Source organism: Polypterus senegalus, chromosome 1 (genome assembly GCF_016835505.1).
Source record: "Polypterus senegalus isolate Bchr_013 chromosome 1, ASM1683550v1, whole genome shotgun sequence".
NCBI lineage: Eukaryota > Metazoa > Chordata > Cladistia > Polypteriformes > Polypteridae > Polypterus > Polypterus senegalus.
This window is the reverse complement of record NC_053154.1, coordinates 241398666-241421558: the sequence shown is the minus strand read 5'-3', so window position 1 is coordinate 241421558 and position 22893 is coordinate 241398666. Positions and strand designations below refer to the sequence as shown.

The following is a 22893-nucleotide window of genomic DNA, read 5'->3' as shown; positions in this document are numbered from 1 at the left end:
GAAATGATCACCATCGATCAAAGAACTGTCACTTACTGAGTGGTTTCCATGCCCAGAGATGGCACCTACCTTTTCCATTCTCTGTGTTACATATTGCACGGCCATATCAGGCTCACTCTTGATATCTGGAGTAACATTGTGTCTTATGTATTGAATGACTGGGACAGGTTCAAGGTGTGGACTGATGACGATACAGGAGATAATTATACTATACGGGGGCACTATAAGAGTGAAATGCTTAAGCCCTTCACCTATGGTTCTGCATGTGAGTTGATGGCTGCCACTGAATTGTTCAGTTGTTGCTTTCAAGTGTACCGAAATGGCCAAATATTTGACACCTTTCGACAACTGCCAATGCCTCTTAAACATCTTAGATTGACAGGTGACGATTTCAGTAGTGGACACTTTGATGTTTATGAATGTTTAAACTCTCAAAAGCTGGATGAAACCGGTTGTATGCTTACAACGCTTGACAGATGCCAAATGTCACTTCAACACAACAAGTCCTACAAATACTGTCGTAATTGAAACAAACCATGAAACTCAAACCGATTATGACAGCAGCAATCCAAGCTGTGAGATTTGAGGCAAGATTGCTTTTCACATGGCCAACTGTACGTTGCTTGCTCAAGAGTAAGCTCGCACAGCTTGGTCATATTACAACTGGAGGGCCGAACTGACAACGTGGTATACAAAGAGATCCTTAACAAACAATTATTGGTATATTTTTCCTCAGTTTAAAAAGGTTTACTTTTCTTCTTAAAAAAACTTTTAAGGCAGTACTTTACCGATGCGAAGCACAGGTATTTTGCTAGTTTTAATAATAATGCAGCTTTATTTCCACATAATTGTTTTTCTGCTGATGCCATTGTTTAGAGGTTTTGTGTTTAGCCCTTTGCAGTAGATTCAAAATTTAATAGAACTTTTTCTCAATTTAAGAAATATAGAATTGTGACAGTATGCAGCAGATTAAAAGAACTGACATACTTTTTGTGTTTTCACATAAAATGTGGCCACAAACACATTAGTCTAAAGTCATCCATTTATTTAATCAAACTGCAACAGTTATTATATTCTGGCGATGTATACATGTTGAAGCTAGAGCCTAGTTTAACTGTTGTTTTCTCTTTTTGATGACTACTACTGTAATTAGAAGTAGCATCCGGTGTGAGACAGTCATAAACACTTGACAGAGTGTTAGTGAATCACAGGGCAATCTCAGAAACAGAATTCTGCTCATACATGTATACAATAATGAAAAATATTAAAGAATCTTAAAGAATGCTGGAGTAAAAACTAAAAACAAGGAAACCAATAATAGATGCAGTAGTTGTCCAACTCCTGGGCTTCTTGGCTCCCTGACTAAATATGAATTCACAAATTAAATCATAACATCACTTAACCTTGGGAGCATAGGATATAAATGTTTTTAGTGCTTAAAACAAAATCATTGTAAAAGCAATCAAAACCAATTAAAATAATGTACATTTTCACAAATAAATGAATCCAAGCAGAAAAACACATTTTGAAAAGATACAGTGAGTAGAAAAAAATACAGAAGTATGATATATTTGCTGAGAAAGTGAAACTTGCAGAGGTTAAACAAGGCAATTGCAGTACAAAATGCCAAAAACATTTACATTGTGTCAGCAACAAACAATATTTTTAAAACTAGGCCATTAAGCACGACTAGTTAGAATTTATTATGTCTTGTCTTAAAAAATAGTGCAAGCATCTGTAATGAGGAGTAAAAGGCAAAAATGTGAGTGATTTAAACAGTAGCTGAAAGAATCACTTTAAACTAACAATAATGCATTTATTAAGGAACAGAAGGTGTCAACACACTCTAAAAAAGAAAATACTTTCAGAAAAATGCCTGACAAAAAGTCAAAAGTATTGCAAAACATGATACAATTGACAAAGGAAAGAAAAAAACAAGTATAAAATTTTGCCCATTTAATTAAAAGCAGTTATGATACTTCTAGCATGCCTATGGCTCTGCTTCTTTTTAAAACTTTATTAAGTGAGTTTTGCAAATTGGTTGATTTATATACAGTATACAGTTGTGCTGTGATGTGCCTATCACACAAGCTGGTGAACCTCAGAAACTTGTCTTCTGATTGGGTTGTGACTTTGGGTCTGCCACATCTCTTCCTATCACAGTCTGTTCCAACTCTGCTTAAAGACAGACAGAGGGTTTTAAATAATCAACAGAAGGTGGGACACTTGTGCAAATTGTTTGCTTCAATTTGCAAGACTTAATTCACTTTAACTACTGCAGAACATCTGTAGGTTGCAATCTATTAGTTGTTCCCTGAAGAAGGCCTATATTCTGATACTTCCTTTCTTTTAAGTTTTTGCTAACCTAAACTTTAAATTTAAACCTTACTTTTTCACCATTTTAGGTCACTCTTTGAATTTCAATCAATTAAAATTTTAGAAAAATTGGAAAAACCGAGGTGTTCAAAAACTTTTGACCATTATTTTGTATATGTGTCTATACATATACATAGACACACACACATATATATATATATGGGACCTGGCCGGGACGCCTCTTCTATGTATGTTCCGGGGGTGTAACCATGGGCGTCTCAGTACCTCCCCCGGGACGCTTGGTGGCAGCCTCCCTGGTGCCTCAGTTTCTCGCAGGGCTTCATTGGAGATGGAGTTCTCCACAGCCCTGTTGGAATCTGGGGTGGCCAGCAGGGGGTGCTGCATGGGTCCATGAGCCGGCCTGGACAACGCTACAGCCTCGCCTGGAAGTGCAATCAGAGGCAGGTGATAAAGCACCTGGAGCACTTCTGGGTAAGCTATAAAAAGGGCCAGCAACCACCACTCAAGAACCAGAATCAGGAGGAAGAGGACGAGGTTGCCAAAGAGGAGTGGTGGTGCCAAACAGGAGTACTGTATTATTTGGATTAAGTGCTTTTGGGACTGTGTTGTGGCTGGGGGGTTCACAGGGAAGACGTGCCCTCCAGCTGAAGAAAATAAAAGTCTCTGTGTTTTTACACATGCCTCTGTCTAAGTCTGTACCGGGACAGGCGCTATACATCGTCCAGTTCACACTGGCGTAGCTGGCAGGATTCCAGTCCGTTCATTTGGGCCGGGACCTGCAAGGCACGTGCTCAACACAGCTGTGCAAAGAGCGTGCTCCCGACACAGCTGAAGACAAGCACGCGCAGACAGCCCAGCACGGAGAGCGCGCACCCAAGGCCACAGTGTGAGGCAGGCACCTGCACTAGCTGGAGGTGGGCCACCAGGGAGCTCCTAGGGATGGCGTGAGAATGGGAAAGAAAAAAGCTGGGCGGATACAGAAGTCAGCTGCCAGATGCCCCCACGCTAACCAGAACCACAGATTACAGCAGGAGGTAGGCGACGACCTGAGGGGTGACGGGCCGCAGGACGGTTTTTCCGTGTTTGCGTCTGCCTACCTCCTAGACGCCGAGGGGCAAAGCACCCGTTGGTGGCCTGAGAACATTTGTCCATGGCGTGACAGTGGAGCGAGCTTGGGAGAGAGCGAGGGTGAGCTGTGTCTTCTGTTCGGCCTAATCCATCAGCTGGAGGGGGAGAGCCTAGACAAGCTTCCCGACGCGGTGTTCCCGCTCGAAGAGCAGGAGTTCCTCCCTGAAACAGGTAAGGGGGTGAAGGGTGTGTGTCGGTTTCCTATCGATGAAAGCATCGTGGCAGGAACAGCGAACCTCCACCCTGATCCAGAGGGACCCCCGAAAAGGCCTGCGAGTGTCACACAGGGCCTTGATGACTCGCAGTCAGTGGGAGAGGATGAGGTAACTCCAAGTCCACTGCCGGCCGAAGAAACTAACTTTTCATGGACTGTATGGGAGGTGGAAGCCGTTCTCCTACCCCTGCAGTCCCTTGCTAAAGTTTTTCAAGTCCTGCAGAAGACGACTAGAAAAGAAGCTCGGCGCACCATTGGGAGCCATTACCGAGTGGCTTCAGAGACGTGGTGCGTCATCCTCCAGCCTACAGGACACAGCAGTACACGTGAATGTGGCCTGTGCCGTAGAGGATAGAGGAGGACAGAGTGCAGCGGCCGCAGTCATGATTAGTACTGCTTGCCAGGCCGCCCTGCCCACTACTCGAGACGCTGCCGCAATGACCAACAGCGTGGCAGGGGAGCATGCAGGGAGGCAGCTGGTGGATGTTGGCTGCCACACAGCCTTGCCCAGACTGCCGGCGGTGGTCTTGTGGCCATCTAAAGGGGTGCAGACGCCGAGGGGTCCCTCTTCTTCCCATAGAGGGACTCAGACCATCAGTGCACCCCAGAGAAAGAGGAGGACCCGGAGAAAGAAACCGGGAACTCCTGACAAAGTGCAGTGTAAGCCTGTCTGCTTGACAATGCTGAAGGGCTGTGATGCAGATGGACAAAGCCTGGAGGAGAGAAGTGGAGGCGGTCAAAGAGAGAAAGGCATTAAGGAAAAGGCCTGGACTGAGGGCGATTGGTGCGGGAGCACTGGGTTGTACGTACAGCTGTAAATATGAAAATGCATAATAAACATGTGTTGGTGCTTGAACAATCCATGTCTGCCTGTCTGAGTCCACAATATATACCCGCCCGCATGTGGCGGAAGTGCCAGCTGTATCCACGAAAGCACTCCGGGTGTCCCTGCTCCTCTTCCCCCCAGCACTTCCGGGTGTGGTGGAAATGCTGAGGTCCAGGACTCCAAAGGCATTGGGGCGCCACCTGGCGGTAACCACGGGCCCCTACAGGGACCTACCCGTGGTCCCCAAAGCCCCAAGGTGGTCGCGCCCCCTTGTGGTCTGGAGGAGGTGCTGGAGGAGGTGCAAGCCCTCCTCTGGTCCTCCTGGGTGTCCCGGCTAGGTACCACCCCCAGCCGTGTGCCATATATATATATATATATATATATATATATATATATATATATATATATATATATATATATATATATATATATATATACATATACACACAAGGAACAGTTTAAGGGCTCTGGTGACGGTAATTTGCTGCTGCTCCACAGGTTGGCACTCTAAAATCACACCTTCTCTTGCTCATTCCGTTGCAGTCTGGAAGGATGATGGCTTTTCTACCACTGGAGTCAGTTCGAGTGTCCGGTGTGTGTGTGAAAAAGAAAAGTCACAGCTGCTGGTCCAGTCCCCTGTACTTGTATCTAAGCCAATCACTCCAAAAGTCTCAACCACTTCTCGGAATTTAATAATACCAAGGGTTGATCTACTTTAACATGGCCTTTTTATAACTTCATTTTAATCTTAATTTAACTTAATCCTGATACTCTATATGTTCAATCTCCTCAAAATAACTATTCATGGTGGCTCTAAAATCGGTACTGACCCCTACTCTCTTTTCTGTTTCTTTTTCCGGTTTCTTTGTGGTGGTGGCCTGCGCCACCACCACCTACTCAAAGCTTCATGATGCTCCAACAATGATGGATGGATTAAAAGGCAGAAGTCTACGTGACCATCATCATCATCAAGCCCTTCCGTGAGAATCCTAAATCCAAAGAGGACTGTTTCATTTATGTTAGGTAGAATGTCCAGAGGGGACTGGGCGGTCTCATGGTCTGGAATCCCTACAGATTTTATTTTTTCTCCAGCCGTCTGGAGTTTTTTTGTTTTTTCTGTCCCCCCTGGCCATTGAACCTTACTCTTATTCGATGTTAATGTTGATTTATTTTGTTTTATAATTGTGTCTTTCATTTTTCTATTCTTTAATATGTAAAGCACTTTGAGCTACTGTTTGTATGAAAATGTGCTATATAAATAAATGTTGTTGTTGTTGTTGTTGTTGGTAATGGCATAACAAATCTGAAGAAGTGAGACTTACGATTTTTGTTCAGACCCACGTGGGAGTACTTGTCTGGCTTTTGCCTTTAAGGTTTGCATCTTTTTTTGAGTCTGGTGAGCTGATATAGAAATCAATAACACTGAATGTTCTGGCTCTAGTTAAGAGTGTGAGGGCTTAAAATATGTAATGTTCATCTGCCTCTTTATTAGCATGGAAATGGGGTCTGCTTATTAAGCTCTGTAATTATTATAATTAAAAATATACATTACTTTTTTGTCAATTGTTGATATTACAACTGTGGCTAATCCGTGGGAAACATGCAAATATGTATGTCACTGTATAGTGTACTTTATCCTCAGATACCCCTAAAAATGTTCCCATGAACTCCTGACATATTCATATACTTTACATTATTATAAATTTTTACTTTAAACATAAAACTAAATCTTCTCAGGAGAATTATACAGTTACTAGCCATGTGCGCCCAACTACGTTGCGCGTGTTAAAGTTGTCTGTTAAGGGCTACCTGTTTAAACGCGGCTGCCAGTCGTGAACTGGGCTCTTCGTCGCACAGCATTATGATTTTTTATAAGGGAAACAAAATTAAAAAGAAAACCCTTGGATATTGATTTGATAGGAACGGCCCATTCGGAATCACTATCCGAATCGTAATTATGTGGTGGTGTAGGAGCATTTCTGTTTCTGTCCGTTCACAGTCCGTCTCGTTTTCAGGACACTGTCGTTTCCTCTCACGATGTCTTCTCAACCTTTCTCCAATCTCACAAGTTGCTTTGTGGCAATCCAAAGAGTAAGGCAATATACACGGAGCAATGGTTATAAAAGGGGGACACATAGGTATCCAGGCTTTTTAAAGCATAAATAGAGATCACTTCACTGACATGTGAGCATGTACAACTGTGAGACGCGCAGCACTCGTCGGCTACAACGTAACAATAATAATTTCCGGAACGTGCTGTTATGTTGTCATTCATTTTACCCACTGTCTTTCTTTCATTCATATGTTACAAAGGCACGTACCTTTTATCTTCGGCAATCTCATTCTCTAACCAGGCCTCAGGAGCTAATCAGCGTAACACTGTCCACCACCCCTTTCGTTATTCCGGCACATTGTTGACATCCGTGAGTACCAACAACGTACTAAACTGGAAGGTGGTCTACGCATGCATGGAATTCGCGGACAAAGATCAAGATCTAAATGAAGATCTCTTTAGCTAATTTAAAGCACAACAATTTGTTTAGTTGGAATGTCTGCGTTTTGAGGTGTGACTGGAGTACTACAGTCTTCAGTAGTATAAGCCTGGAGGAGATTCTTAATGCAATGCCTATGTTTTAGCTGTCTCTCTACTGCCATCTAGTGCTTCTTCTAATTTATTCGAGGACAAACAAAGATCAAGACCCAAATGAAGATTATATATAGAAATAGGGAGGGCTCAGGATTCGTGAAGTCAGGGTGGCCCTGCCTCCCTGGGGCTTCACCAAGAAAGCAAAAAGAACATAAGCACATTTAAAGAGACAGCACACACTTACAGAATTAAAATTTAAACCAGCAGAAGTAATACAAAGACATGAAAAATAATAACTCAAAATTAACAAAAACACAAAATACACATACTGTACAATCACACTAAACAACTTTGTTTTTTATTTTATATTTTACACAATGAATGACAGCAAACCTTTACATAAAATGTAATATTAGAAAAAGGGGACCTGAGTGTATACCAAATAGTTTATCAAAATAGGCAACCAAGAAAAAAGACAAAATTGCATCACAAAAAAAAGTAAATAAATTTTAAACTTTACTAAGATGCGAAAAAATCAAAAACAAACTTTAGATTTGGAATTTCTGTATGTCAGAACCCAATAATCAACATATAATAAGCCACCAAATCTGCTAGAATGTGCACAATAACTTTTTGAAATCCAAGAACATAACAGCAATAATCATTACTAAAATATCACTTCTAAAATTTAATATCAGTTTTTACATCACTCTTGTGGAATTTTATCATACTCTTCTTTGCAGACTTGCTTTAATTCAGGCAAATTGGTAGGTTTGCAAAAGCAGACTCCTTGTTTCAGGTTGTGCCACCGCATCTCTGTTGGGTTCAAGTCAAGACAGATTAGGCCAGTTTATTTTTGTTTTTTGACCCATTCAGTTTAAGATTTGTTTTGGTGTTATGGCTTATTGTCCAGCTGCAAAACTCAGTTACACTTCAGCTTCAGGTCACAGACTGATGACTGAACATTTTCCTTATGAAAACTCCAGTAAAGTACAAAAGTACTGTTACCTCTAATAATGGCAAGTCTTCATGAGGCAGCAAACCATTCCTACACGATCACACCATCATCCCAAATTATTTATTGAGAGTATGATGTTCTTATTTTATTAGATTTATATTTATACTCCATTAAACCTGTGTCAGCCAATGAAATCTACTTTTAACCTTATTCCAAAAGGCATGGGGAACATCCAGGTGTTTTTTATGCTAATGCATGATACGCATTGATGTTACTCTTAGATATCAGATGTTTCTGCCTTGCTTGTCTTCAATGAATTCCATTTTTACTCAGTCTCTTTCTTACTATGGCGTAATTAAGACTGATCATATCTGAAGCTAGAATGGACTGTAGTTCTTTGGATGTCCTTCTGGGATCCTCTGTGAATTCTTGAATGCATTGTCGATGTTCCCATGGGGCTTACATGGCAGGTCTTTCTGGGAAGACTCCCCACTCTTTCAAATGTTATCTATTTGAAGATAATGACTCTCACTGTACTGTGGTAGAGGCCAAGAGCCTTAGAAATGGCTTTATAACACTTTTCTGATTGTTAAATTTCAGCAACTTTTTCCTCATTTATTCAACAAGGGCTGGTTGGAGTCAGGTCTGGCTATGTTAAATCAGCTGAATGTAATTATCAATTAACTTTGATCATCTCATAACTAAGGGGGTAATTAATAATAATAATTTTTATTTATATAGTGTCTTTCCCCTGCTTAAGGCGCTTTGCTTACAGGCTAACTTACATATATTAAGTAGCAATTTAGAAATGATATATATTTACTCTGGTTTCTTTTACCTAATATTAAATTTTGTCTAAAGATCTGAAACTAATATTTGTGACAAGTATGCAAAGATAAAGTTTATCAGGAAGGGGAAAATACCTTGTAAAAGCACTATAACACGTTTGTCTATTACTGTTCCAGTCCAGAAGTTGCTAATTCAGAAGAATAACAGTAATCCTGACCTTGCTATTTCAGTTAGCTCTACTACCTGACTGCCATGACAGAAGGTCCCCTGGAGCATTCTGCTGATCCATTTTAGACTGGACAGGAATACAATGTTCATTTCCAATTGTGTTCTGGTTTCTCCCCTCTAGAACCCCAACGTTTCTACATTTCTTTATCTTATTTTTACAGGTTAATTGAGATGGGTTACATTAGTACCAGAGGGGTACTACCATATAAGAAAGACACTTTGGAGTTGTTGATTTAATTAAATGGATAAACGTGTGATTTTTGTCTACACCCGATAACCCATAATTACAAACATGTTTTCAGAAAGGTTTGAAATTTTTTTTTAAATCAAGCAAAATGCTTATGTGAACAAGAATTCAGACCCTCAATTCAGCACTTTGACAGAAATTAAAGCTTCAGGTATTCATGGGTAAGTTACTACCAGCTCTATATACCAAATTTGGGGAATGTATCCCATTATTCCTGGCATATGCTCTCAAGCTTCATTAGAATGGATGGAAAGCATCCTCTGGTCTCTCCACAGATGTTCTATTGTGTTTAAGTCTGGGCTTTGGCTGGACCACTGTAGGAAAGTCAAAGACCTTACTTGACTATATGTTTCGGCTCATTGTTGTGCTAAAAACCGAACCGTCATCCTGAGGTCACGTGCTTTCTGGAGGTGGTTCTCTTCAAGGACCTCTCTGTATTTGGCTGCATTAATCCTTTGTATAATTCTGACCACTTTCCTTGTACTTGGCACAGAGAAGCTGCCCCACAGCATGATTCAGTCACCATCGTATGGATGATATTAGGCAGGAGATGAGCAGTGCCTGATCTTCACCAGACATAGTGCCTGGAGTTCTCCCCAGACAGTTCAGTTATTGTCTCATCAGACCAGAGAATCTTTTTCCTCATGTTTTCAGAGTCCTTTAAATCCTGCTATATGTTTGATTAATGGTGTGCTGCTGTGATGGTCATCTTTCCAATAGGTTCTGTCATCTTAGCAGAGGACCTCTAAAGCTCTGTTAGTGACCTTTGGGTTTTTGGTCACCACTCTAATCAAGCCCTTGAAGTCCAGTTATTCAGTTTGGTCACAGCCAACTCTTGACCTAGTCCATTTCACAATTATTAAGGTCACTCTGCTCCTGGTAACAATCTCAGCTTTAGAAATGGTTTATTCCCTTGCCTTGCTCTGTGCCTCATCACAATTTGATTATAGAGGTCTATAGTGAATTGCTTGGACTTCATGGCTTGGCTATTGTCCTGACAAGAAGCGGGAACTGTGGAACCTTATATACACACATGTATGTGCTTTTCTATACCAGGTCCAATAATTTAGTTTGGTACAAACAGACACCAATCAAGTTCTAGACACATCTTAAGGAGAATTTAATCAGACAGGTGTACCTGACCTCAATTTGGAGTGCCACAGCAGAGGGTCTGAATACTGATGTAAATAAGAGATTTCAGTTTTTGATTTTTATATAAATTTACAAATCTTTCTGAAAACATGTTTTCACTTTGTCATTATGGGTTACTGAGTGTAGATTGATGCACAAAAATCACACATTTATCCTTTTAAAATTAAATCTATACACAATAAAGTGTGCAGAAATTGAAGGAGTCTAAATACTTTCTGAATCAACTGTACACTAGAGAATGTGAGAGAAGGGAATTAAAGACAACCAAGGTTAACAATTTATGTAACGTATTAGAAAGTAGAATTAATACAACTGTATCCAAACACAGACCAGACAAGGTAATAAAATATAACTGAAATTACTAGCCAACAGGGAATAACTAGGCATAGAATCAGTAATGCACAGAAAATTGCTTGTCTTAAGTACTACAAGTACTAGAAATGAAATAAATGAATTATATTTATATATAGCTGTACAACAATAGTGCATTATAACAATAACAGAATCCTGAGTAAATCCAAGCAATGGGGACGAGTATAATATAAATTGATACACTTTATTTGGAAAAGACAGGCAAAATGGAAAAGGTGGGGGCTTTCAATATACAGTACATAAAAGGGAATTTAAATGATTTGGCTCCAAATGAGAGGTAATATCTTAGTAAGGATATATGGGTTAGAATACAAAGCTAAAAGAAAAAATGCTTGATACCAGAAATATGTTCAATACTCACATCTAACACAAACACACATATTTATAAGTGTTAAATAATTAACACAAAGACCAGGAGATGAGAGGTCAAAAATGCCAATCAGTACAGGCAAAACACAAACCAAAAAAACAAAGAGACACCCACAACGCTGTCTAAAATTCTCCAATGACGCATCACTCTATGGCTGCTGACATCGTCCTACACCCCATCATGTGCACCTGAAGGGATACAGGTATGTGCCATTTCTCTAATCTTTTTTTCTAATACTGAGGACTAACTGGGCACAGTTCATTATATTCAGCAGGACACCTCCGAAAGAAACTACACTGTCCCACAGCACACTGGTGAGGGCACATATACCACTAAGCTGTTGTCAAGGGAGTTGCATCTTCACGATATTCCTTTAAATAACATGAGAAGATCCCACATGTAACTCTCTAAAAAGGATTTTGCAATGTCTAGCACACATGATTTACTTTACCTAATCCAGAAATCTGGACATCAACAACAGCATGTCCCAATCTAATATATCTGCATGATAAAATCTCATGTCAAAGTTCTGAGGGTCATGTGGCAGCAACAATATGGTCAAAGCCATGAACAAACACACAAAATGCTGGCAATATAATGTTTTGAAACAGTTGCTAAAAATATTACTGGTATAAACATGTTACAGAGTACGGAAGTCAAATTAACTGAAATTTACATTTTCAAAATTCATATTTTAATACATATTTTTGATATACATTTTCATCCAGCAGGAGGCCCATGCTCCCTAGGAATATATTCATTAGAGAGTGCAGCGTTTACTAAAAAAATGTCTAAATATTAGAATATAAAATATCATATCCTTCCCTAGTGGTATGGCAGTGATTCTAAGATAAAGAAAGAAAAAATAACACTAAAGAAAGAATATACTTCGCTTCTCTTAATATCATCTGGACATTCACAATACAATATTCCAAGGAGAGCTACCTACAAAAAGCAGACAGTTGTGGAGTCCCTGAAGTCAAATGTGGCCTACTTCAAGAATGTGCAGGAGGCATGTTTCCTAGGTACGGGCAGGAGCGAAGTCTTCCATCAGTGCATAGGCGAGCTCTTAAGTTCTGGGCAATAGCCAGAGGCTTTTTACTTTAATACAGTCCAAAGTTCCCAAAATAAGATCATGCAATTTCCAAACATGAATACAGTCTTTGCTGGCATTGCTTAAAAAGAAAAGGCACAACCATAAATGTTGACCATAAACTGACCATGGAATACACCTACTTTCTTTTAATAGCCTGCCTGAGTAGTGTCCACTTGTCTCTTCGTATCTTCTTGTCAGGTTGCTTACATGGACAGTAGTGTTTCTCCCTCTCAGCTGGTTTGCATGCTTTCAGCTCTGTTTATTTATAGCCTCAATTACCAGCTTTAAATAAAATAATGTGTATGGATTAAACGTCACAGATCACAGTGCCATATTTCAAACCTTTGGCTATAAGGTTAAATATACTGGGTGCTACATATAAAGCATATGTGTGCAGTATATGTTGTTTTATTATATTTTTTATTATGTTTAGTTTTTTTTCCTCACAGTACATCTGTAAAGCATGAAGTTCTTATTACTGTGCACTGTCCCTTAAAAGACACACGAGAAAGCAGCAGTCTTCAAATGAATGTGACACTTGAAGAAACAGCCTTGTGCAGAAAGTGGAGCTGGGCACTCTTTACATTGCTCTTTTTACTAGTAATCTGCGTAAGAAACACACTTGTGACTGCTCAAACATATAAAAGGCAGTCATCGATCAATTTTTCTTTTTTCCCAGTTATGGTTCTTTTGGCTCCTTGAGACCAGAAAATGTGATATTCTCAACCATTTCTCTTTTATATAAATTGTGTAACATGAGTCTTAGTTTATACATAAAGGAGACATATTTGTTAAATGTTGTATTGTAATATTTCCATCCATTGTTATTATTTATTTAGAAAATGCATTTATTTGGAGCAACTTTAAAAATATCTGTTAAATGAGCTTGAATGTTTATCAGGAAACTACTAAGTTCATAATACAGCAAAGCACAAAGAGCCCTAGCTATACAGTCGTTGTTCTATGACTAGATGGGAGAGAAGGGCCAGTAAACAATACAGTGTGCTGGTGCCAAAGAGAACTGAGTGCAGCGGGTGGTTGCAGTCAGTCAAAAAAGATAAAAAAAACATATGGAACTGAACTAAAATGATACTCCCTTTTAACCTTTACAGTTTAAACAAAAATATAAAACAGTTGACTTGAATATGTTTTTTTTAATTATACCTTATTATTTTAGACAGTATATGTCAAGTCAGCAGCCAACTAAGATGCAGACTATGTTTACAACTGCGGGTTGGCCATGGTCCATAAAATGAGCATTGCTGACATTTAAAAAGGCTATTTAAGTCTCTTTGCAGTTATTTTATATTGTGCCTAATGAAAAAAGGAAAGCAGCATTTGCTTACTGCAATGGATGCTTAACACGTCTGCAGAAAATCAGAGATGTCAGGTTATAGTACGACTTTCAAGGCACTTGTGTTTCAGCCAGGATTCTGTTTTGTTCATTTTTTATTCCTATATTTATATTACTGTTACTTTTGTTGATTCTTTGCATTGTTCTTTATTTTTGATTGTGTCTATGTATGTAAGCTTAGCTGGGTTATGTTCCGTGTGTTTTGTGGGTGAACCCACCCCCAACAAGAGACAGGTTCACCTGCCAATCAACACCAGGAAGTGCCCCCCACCCTATAAATCCAGAGTCTCCCAAAGTTCCTAGTGCTTCATTTCAAATGTGTGTGTGAGTTCTGGTGAGTTCTTTTGTTTACTGTCCATTTGTGAAATTTGTTATTTTTCTGACTTTTTTGCTCTGTTTGCTCTCACCATTCTCTGGATTTGTAATTTGGGACTTTGTTTGCTTCAATCGCCTTTCATTTTAGGCAACTTCATATTGCCACTGTGTTCTACAAACTTTCATTATGAGCTACAGAGCATTTCATTAAAAAATAAATCTTTTATTTGTATAAAGATTGTGTGTTTACCCTTTTATCTAGTTGGTGTTTGGTGGTATATACTCCCCCTAGTGGGCATTATTAGAAAAACCTTTTGGGTCTTGCATGTCTTGGAACTCCTAATTCTGCAAAATACTGTGACATTACAGAGCATGTCTAAAGAAATACGAAGTTATAATTGGTGTGCGGTAAATACCCAGATCACTTAGTATTCAAAATAAGATTTTTTTTTTGTAATACTTTCTGAATTATATTTGAATAGTGATATTCAGTCTGACAGCCCTATTTAATCTGTAATAAAAAATAAGCAGCATATTAAATTCTGCTGGGAGAAAAAGTCCAAAACATGACAACAATTATATCTAAAAGGTAAATTTAAAAGTAATGAGTGATAAAGTAATGAGTGACTATTAGTTACCCATAAAAATATAGGAAAATTTGAGAAATTGTGGATCATATAGTAAGGAATTAATGTAAATTGAAACGACAGCCTGTATCGATCTAATATTTTGTTGTAATCAAGTGTCTTTGACTGGGTCTCTTCCTTGATGACACTGACTGGTGTCCCATCCAAGGTTATTTACTGCCATACTTCCAAAAACAGGTCTATCCCATGTGTGACTGTGTATTGAGCTAAGCAGATTTAAAAAAAAATGGAGGAATGGATGGATTGAGATGGATATGCTGCTAAGATTCAAAGAAATTCAAAGAAACATTCACTACAGAATGACTTCAGTGTGGCTCAAAATTAAAGTTTTATCTACCTTAATGGTAAAGAAACCAGAACTGTCCTGACAACCACATTATGAGTTAGATATTCAAAAAGGATTAAAAATAAATTATTAAAAAGACATAAGCCTTTAGGAAAGAGTTATGATAACATATACAACAATACTGTATTGTGTATACTTTTGTTATTATATGGAGTTACCTCATGTATTTAATTTAATCCTTAAGAAATTAATATACATCTTAAAACAAGGTTATTTGTTATAAGAATAGAAAAAGAGGCAAGGCTAATTAATGTAGGATCTCTACACAAAAGTAAAATCAATCTCTTTTACAACAGTCTGAAGCTACAATATGTGATGCACATGTGCAGGGGAGGCTGCTTAAGGGCTCTGGTGATGGTAGTTACCCATCAAACCAGGGGTTGGTACTGTGTTCAAATGATTTCTCTGTTCCTACCTCTGTAGAATGGATGATTGATGGCTGCTCCTCCCCTGACGTTACTTCAGTTGTCAGCCCTCCTGGACCCACCCCTTCCTGCCTGGAATCCATATAACCGGAAGTTCAGCCATTTTAATAATTGGACTCCGGTCTGAAAAGTTGTAATTTGCACCTTTGTAAAAACAATCAAAGCTTTCATTTATTTCCATTTTACAGGGTCACGGACATCACCCCAAACCTATTCCTGTGTTTTCTTCTTCTCTTTCAGGTATTTTCAGTCAAATACTCAATCCTTATTTTACAATACCATTAATACCATGGATCACAAAAAACCTTACATATCCGACCAATATAAACGTGAAAAGTAGAGAAAAAATAAAAGAGCAAAAAAAGAAAAAACATTGCAGATATAACAAATGCATCTCAAACATATACAAATTATCGCATTCTCAGACAGGAAAAACAAGTTGTGAACAAGAGCAATGCCTACAACATACTTCACTTTAAGTTTTCTGTTACAGAAACAATACTAAAAGCAAACAAACAAAGGAAAGCAGCTATGCTCTTTGCTCTTTATTAGAAGATTAGGATCAGGCAGGCAGGAGATAAAAGTGTTAGGAAACAAAACCATCAGCATGAGCAGTAATATAAGTGAAGATCATAATCAGAATAGTAACATGGACATCACTGAAAAACTGAAGGAAAGGTCCAAACACAGAAACTAAAATTCAATGACTAAAATCAGAAGACATATTTAAAAATTGTGATTGACTTAACAACAGGCGATGGAGGTAGCCTTCCTAAATACTCATGCCCCCTACTGTCATGTGACTCTTTATAAGTGATGACTCTAGGCAACTCAAAAAAGGGTGGAGACAAGAGCATATCACATATAAAAGGCAGGGTGTAAACTTGCTAATTGATGACACACCTTAGAAAAACACAGTTCTGAAATAGAAGGCAAAAAGCAGTCAAATCCTAATGGGGTGTCAAGAAGATGAATTGTAAGTCAGAGAACTTTACCAAAGTCTAAACTGCTAGGGTACATCAAAACCAATGCACTAAACTAAAATTCTCTGAAAGAAGGAATCTCTAAAGTTCTAAACCTAAACCACACCAAAAATCACTCACAAGGTTTAATCACAATACCTGCAAATCTCAGATGTTATGGCAACACCTTATAAAGAATAGCAGCAATGATATCAAATAGGAAAAGCTCTGCAAAAATGCCCCCACGTTTTGGCAAAAATAACACAAATTGGCAATCCATTATGATGGATCCAAAATGGTGACATTGAAAAAATTGCTAGAATTCTCAAAGAATTCCAGAAAAAGACCTTCAAAAAATGTATGCAAGCTAGACAAAACGTTTAATTACATATGAATCATAACAGGCATAACCTGCTGGAATAATCAAAAAAGGGTAAAAGAAATTCCCAAAGCATGTGTCTAATATTAATGATTAATTACAATGTTTATAGGTAGTAATTCATAAACATTAGCATTACTCTTTTATATTAGCAAAAGTAAACCATTTGCATTTACATTTTCCCTTACATTGCCAACAACTATATTGATTTAGAGTGTTTGGAATTCTGGTGAAAGTTCTCCTAAAGTTTTATGCATTAAGGGCTAGAGACAGATGGCTCCTCCGACACTGTGTAAAATAAGTCATAAACTTTCTATAGTTATTGATTTAAATTATTAAAATGTTTATAGCAATCCTCAGCTTTTTACTTATGAATTTCATTTCAAGTTTCCAAAATATGTTCAATGGAAATTCTTATTTAGAAAAATATTTTTTTAGATGTTAAATTGTCTTTCTGCTGTGTGCTCCCTGAAGGTTTCAAGTGGAAGGAGCTAACTCTATTGGTCTATTGGCCCTGCAGTGTTCTAGTTTCTTTGTGCATTCACAGCATTTGCACTTAGTGATGGGGCTGTAAGGTTATAGCCCCTTATTCTCTGCATTAAAATGAGGACTGACATTTTGTTTTTCAATCCCTCATTTGAACTTCTGGTTCAAGCTTTTTTTTTTTCCCCCAAGGAGGAGCCCCCAGGGAAGACCCAGGACACGCTGGAGGGACTATGTCTCCCGGCTGGCCTGGGAACGCCTTGGGATTCTCCCGGAAGAGCTAGAAGAAGTGCCCGGGGAAAGGAAAGTCTGGGCCTCTCTGCTCAAGCTGCTGCCCCTGCGATCCGACCTCGGATAAGCGGAAGAGGATGGATGGATAGATGAATGGATGGATGATTCAAGCTTTCCCCAGTCAGAGCTATGCAGCACAAGTCAGAGAAGAGATTAGTAAAACAGAGTACCTTAAAAGTAGCCACAGTAATTTGTTCAAAAAGAAATCTGATCAATATATGGAAAGCATCAGGCAGAAGATATTAAACTGATCAAAATGGGGCTGAGAAGTAGGGATGCACCGAAATGAAAATTCTGGGCCGAAAACGAAACCGAAATTTTTGGATGCACTTGGCCAAAAACCGATACCGAAACCGAAAATGGCTTCATTAAAAAACATGTTTAAAATATTTTCTTTTTGTTTGTATTAAAAAAACTACAAATTAATTAAGCTTTTATTGATAATAAATAACAGTAATAAGGCTGTTTAACAATAACAAAACTAAATAAAATTTCTTTCTGTAACAAAATTGTGCAAAAAAAATGCTAGTTGCTTTTTTACTTCAATTTTAAATTACTGTACCAAACAACAGTGCACAAACAGAAGAAAAATAAATAAATCCAACCTCTTACTGTAAACAACATAACTATACACACTAAATTGGTCTGCTTTTAATTTAAGCAAAAGAAGCAGGTTTATCTTTATGAACAAAAGTTTTTCAGTTTTCTGGCTGAAGACACAGTTGATCTTCTCATGAAGAACATACTGCACTGAATAAAATCACTCAGTCTGTGCTAGCTTTTAGTGCCTTTACGAATTGTGCAAAATATTACCTGCATTAAACGTTTTACTTCAATTTTAAATTACTGTGCAAAACAACATTGCAATAAAAGAAAAAAAATAAATCAAACCTTTAACTGTAAACAACATCAAATTAGGCTGCTTTTATTTTAGCAAAAGTGGCAGATTTCTCTTTATGAACAAAAGTTGTTCAGCTTTCTGGCTGGAGAGACGATTTCTGTTCTCATCAAGAACATGAGATGCTGCACTGAATAATCTCTCATTGTCTGTGCTGGTGCTTGGGGCAGATAAGTACTTGCGCGCAGTCCATGCAAGCAAAGGAAAGCGATCTTTGTTCGCGCCAGTAGTCAAGTGGATTGTCACTTCTGCCAATGGGTAGTTCAGCTAGATAGGTTGCTACTTCTTGTGAGGCTGCGCTTGCTCTTACACCGCTGTGGGTTGGGACGCTTTCCTGTAAAATTTCGTCAAACATATCAGAAAGCGAAGGAATGTGCGCCTCATCACTTGTACGTGACCGTTTCTCAGGCACAGTTTGCTCTGTTCTCCCGTCGGGCTTGTGCTTCACCAGAGGTTTCAAGAGCCGTAAGCTCTGTTTGCACCATTTCGCGTACATCCTGCCTTTTCTCATCGTCAAAGTAATGGTCTTTAAAGCGTGGATCTAATATTGTTGCAATGCCGTAAAGAGGGTTGGACTCAATGTCTTGGAAGCGTTTGTTAACAGCCTCCAGTAGAGTTTTTTTAGGTGTTTTTACGCCATGATCTGTTTCCGCCTCTTTTCCAAGCAGGCGCTTCAGTGCTGCGATCAGTGGAATAACTTCAGCAACAGACACTTGAGCTGAGCTTATTTCCTTGGTTAACTGTTCGAACGGGGCGAGAAGAGACAATGTTTTCCACCAACATCCACTGATGTGCACTCAAAGTTGCTGGCAGGTCATGATCTGTCATGTATGCAGCTAAAACCCGCTTCTGTTCAAGTAATCCTTGCAACATATAGTATGTACTGTTCCAGCGAGTGGCCACATCTTGCTGTAGTCGTTTGTTGGCATCCCAAACTGTTTTTGCAAATCTTGTAGTCTGGAATAAGCAAGCGGAGAATGCTTAAAATGTCCCACAATTTTTCTCCCAGTTGCTGTGATTTCTGATATGCTCCGCTGACTAAGCACTCCCTCATTCACAGCCAACTGCAGCGTGTGTGCCATGCAAGGTATGCTCTTTAATCCACTGTCATCCATAGCCTTTACCATGTTCCGTGCATTATCTCTCACAATCACATGCACTTTAGACTTGTCTATGTTCCAAGTTTCAAACATGTTAGCCAAAGCATCGGATATTGCTGCTGCAGTGTGTGAGCCGACAAACTCCTGTGCATGAAGCAGAATGTTTTGCAATTTAAACTCCGCGTTTATCCACTGCGCTGTCAAACTGAGCATGCTAGTTGGACTAACGTCAGAGCTCCATATGTCTGTGGTAAAACTTAGAGCAGAGATATCTGTGGTCATGAGCTCATGAACATGTTTTGCAACACGGTCATACATTTCAGGTAGAGAGGTCTCTGCAAAATACCATCTGCTTGGCAGTGTGTAACGCGGCTCAATGTGGTGTATTAGCCTACGAAATCCGATGTCCTCCACGACTGAAAATGGCTCGTCATCTAAAGCAATGAATTCCATTACTTTCTCTGTTATGTCACGTGCTTTAGCACTGTCATTTGCAAATTTCTTAATTTTTTCGAAAAATGTGGCAACCGAGGGTGTTGATGTGCTAGTTGGCTTAGTTTTAACCAACGTTGTTTGACGGTATTCCTCAAATTCAATTGCGTGTCTTGACTTAAGGTGGTGTATTAAACCTGTAGTCGAAAATGTCTTTGCTGTTGAACCCCCTCTTGAAACTTTTGCAGAGCAAATGTTGCATATTGCAACTTTGCTGTCCTCATCTGAAACTTTGAAGTGCTTCCAAACCGCCGACATACTCCGTGTTTGATGCGTAATGACAGCGGAACGAGACGGGAGGATGGGAGAGGCGTGGCGACAATTTCGGCTTTTATTTTCGGCGCTTTCTTACGTTTCGGCGCCCGAAATTTCGGTGCATCCCTACTGAGAAGGATTGCCTGAGAGCACTAAATTTGTAAAAGTATGATATCTATATTTCAAAGAAACACACAGTCCTGGTGTGGAAAGAACAGGTATTTCAAAAATCAAATTGACACACAGTGATTAACACAAATATCCGACAATGCTAGAGTCTGATATGTTGTATTATGTGTCATGCAGTTTCTGTCCATGTTATAGTAACTTGCACTTTTTCACCTCAAAGGCATTCAGTTCTAAATTTGAGGTGTTGCGGTTTCCACTTGGGCAGTTTATGGCCAAAATATTTTCCTTGGCTGTGGGTTGTTACAAGGCTCTGAGTTGTCAGATGATGACAATGACCTGATCATATATACTGAAACAGACTAAGTACAAGCATTCCATTGTTTTTTTTATTTAAATTATAATGGAAAAAGTGCCTGAACTTAAGGTTAATAATTAGGCAATAAGTCTGCACACCTAAAGGAAAATTCTGTTATGGCCCACCTGAATTTTCATGCCAAAAATGCCATTGATTATTACAAATTCAATGATTTACAACAGGAATATTAAGACATACTTACCACTCTGCTGTTCCATGAAGCAGACATTCCCATTTGCATTAAAAGCAAGAGTATCAGGAGTAATGCAGAGTGTGTGGAAAAGGGCAGAGTGGTCAATACTTTTTATGGAAATGGCACACTCCTGGCAGATTGCCCATATCTCCTGCTCAGTAAGGCAGTTGTCCCGAAGTGAAAGGATATCCATAAGAGACACATTTTCCTGTTAAAAAAAACCAAACACTAATTTATTATTTTGCTTTTAGTCATAACTCAGTATAAACTAAATGTGAATTAATGGCAGTTAAAACTGTTTCATTATCTGCCCCTCTACCAAGTCACATATAATGAACATACCCAAAAAGCAAAAAAGTAAAAAAGATTGTTCCATTAAAATGATTACACAAACAGCATTAACCAATAACATGTTGTTTATCTTCAGTTATATGTTAGACAACAGACTTGAGTAAAACTGGAATATTCTGTATTTCCTTATTATAGGGAAATAAATGCTTAAGAAAAAGAATCATATTCAAGTTGGAGGTTTGCCATTGCTACTTCCTGTGCTATAAGCCATCCCATATTCAGAATGATTCATCATTACAATGTTGGTAACAGAGTGAATCATTTCTGTTGCAGAATCACAATTAGCATGAGGGAGCAAAATAAACATTAATCACAATGGTGTAACTTATCTCCCTACCCTCCCTCCTGCGTTTTTTCCACTTCATGGCATCATTTCATATTAAATCAGTCCAGCAATAAAACAGTGTCCAGAGTAAGAAGTTTAAGCTGGTTCTCCGCAATACCAGAAATGCCACAGTAACTTCCATGACTCGACATGACAGGTGACAGGTGGCAATTCATCCATCCATCTTCAGGCAAGCTGTTCCTCCAATATGGTGTAATAGATCTCCTTAGGCGCTAATGATCACATTGTTACCAGCTGACTACTGGAATATTTAATATATCCCACTTTAAGTTCCTCAGAGTCTGAAATTTTCAGGTGTTGCTGATGTAAGGTTGCCTATTTCTTCACCCTGTAACTTCTCCCAAGTTTGCAGCTTGTCCGAAACGCAGTTGAAATGAGCGGATGCTCGAGTTTTCAATGGCAGCAGCACAACATTTAAAATCTATTTTTAAATTTCTATTGATAAGCCAGATTCCATATCACATCTAATGTTAATTTTAATAAATTGTTTATAAAAAGGTTATCAAAAACTAGTAACTACAAAGAAAAAAAAAAACAAAGAAAGAACACAGAGCTTCTCTAAAAGGTTGCTACCTGCATGGCACCTGTAAGGGAAAAATCTGCAAAGATGTCTTAGTATATTCTTAATTTACCCATATCTTATAAAAACATGTCAATTTAAAAAGACATATGCTGACCTATGAGACAAATCTATATCCAAATAAAATGCAACCACAAAATACCATATTTGGCTAAGCTATCTATTCATTTGATGTATATTTTATATAAGAAAATTAGGTGAGAGTTCAGACTGTACACACAAGAGTCAACAAGCAGACAAGAAACAGAAATGTGTCAGACATGACTGCTAGGATTTGTTAACTGAGCTGACATGAATTTTCCGTTCATGTGTAGCTCAGGCAGGTGACACAGAAGATGGGGACATGCAACTCTTCTTTAGGCTGATGGTCTGCAGCTATTGTACACAGAAAAAACAGAAACATGTATGTCTAGATATAGAGCGGACTACAAAACACAAGAATATTATTCTCTTTTTGGTTGATCAACTGAACAGCGACTTGGCAACATACATTTTGCTGGGCACAAGATAGCCATACTGGACATCAACCACTAAGTGTGCCACAGCCAACAAGGCATTGCTGCTGCTTGGTCAAAAAGTCTAGTTGCATGGGATCTAAACAAACAAAAGGACAAAGATCCTTCAAAAACGTTTCTTAATTGTTTTGCCTTGATCAACCTCAAAAAAATGATAATTTCCTGAAAAGGAA

At 38.7% G+C, this 22893-nt stretch overlaps 1 protein-coding gene across 1 annotated transcript in view; it reads right to left on the bottom strand.

Annotated features, from left to right (window-relative positions):
- Positions 1–22893, bottom strand: part of LOC120540143 (kinase non-catalytic C-lobe domain-containing protein 1) — a 154112-nt gene that overhangs the window by 78455 nt on the left and 52764 nt on the right. Inside the window, exon 3 of the mRNA XM_039770654.1 lies at positions 20938–21136. Within this exon, the coding sequence (XP_039626588.1) occupies positions 20938–21136 (199 nt within the window). The remainder of the gene's footprint in view (positions 1–20937; positions 21137–22893) is intronic.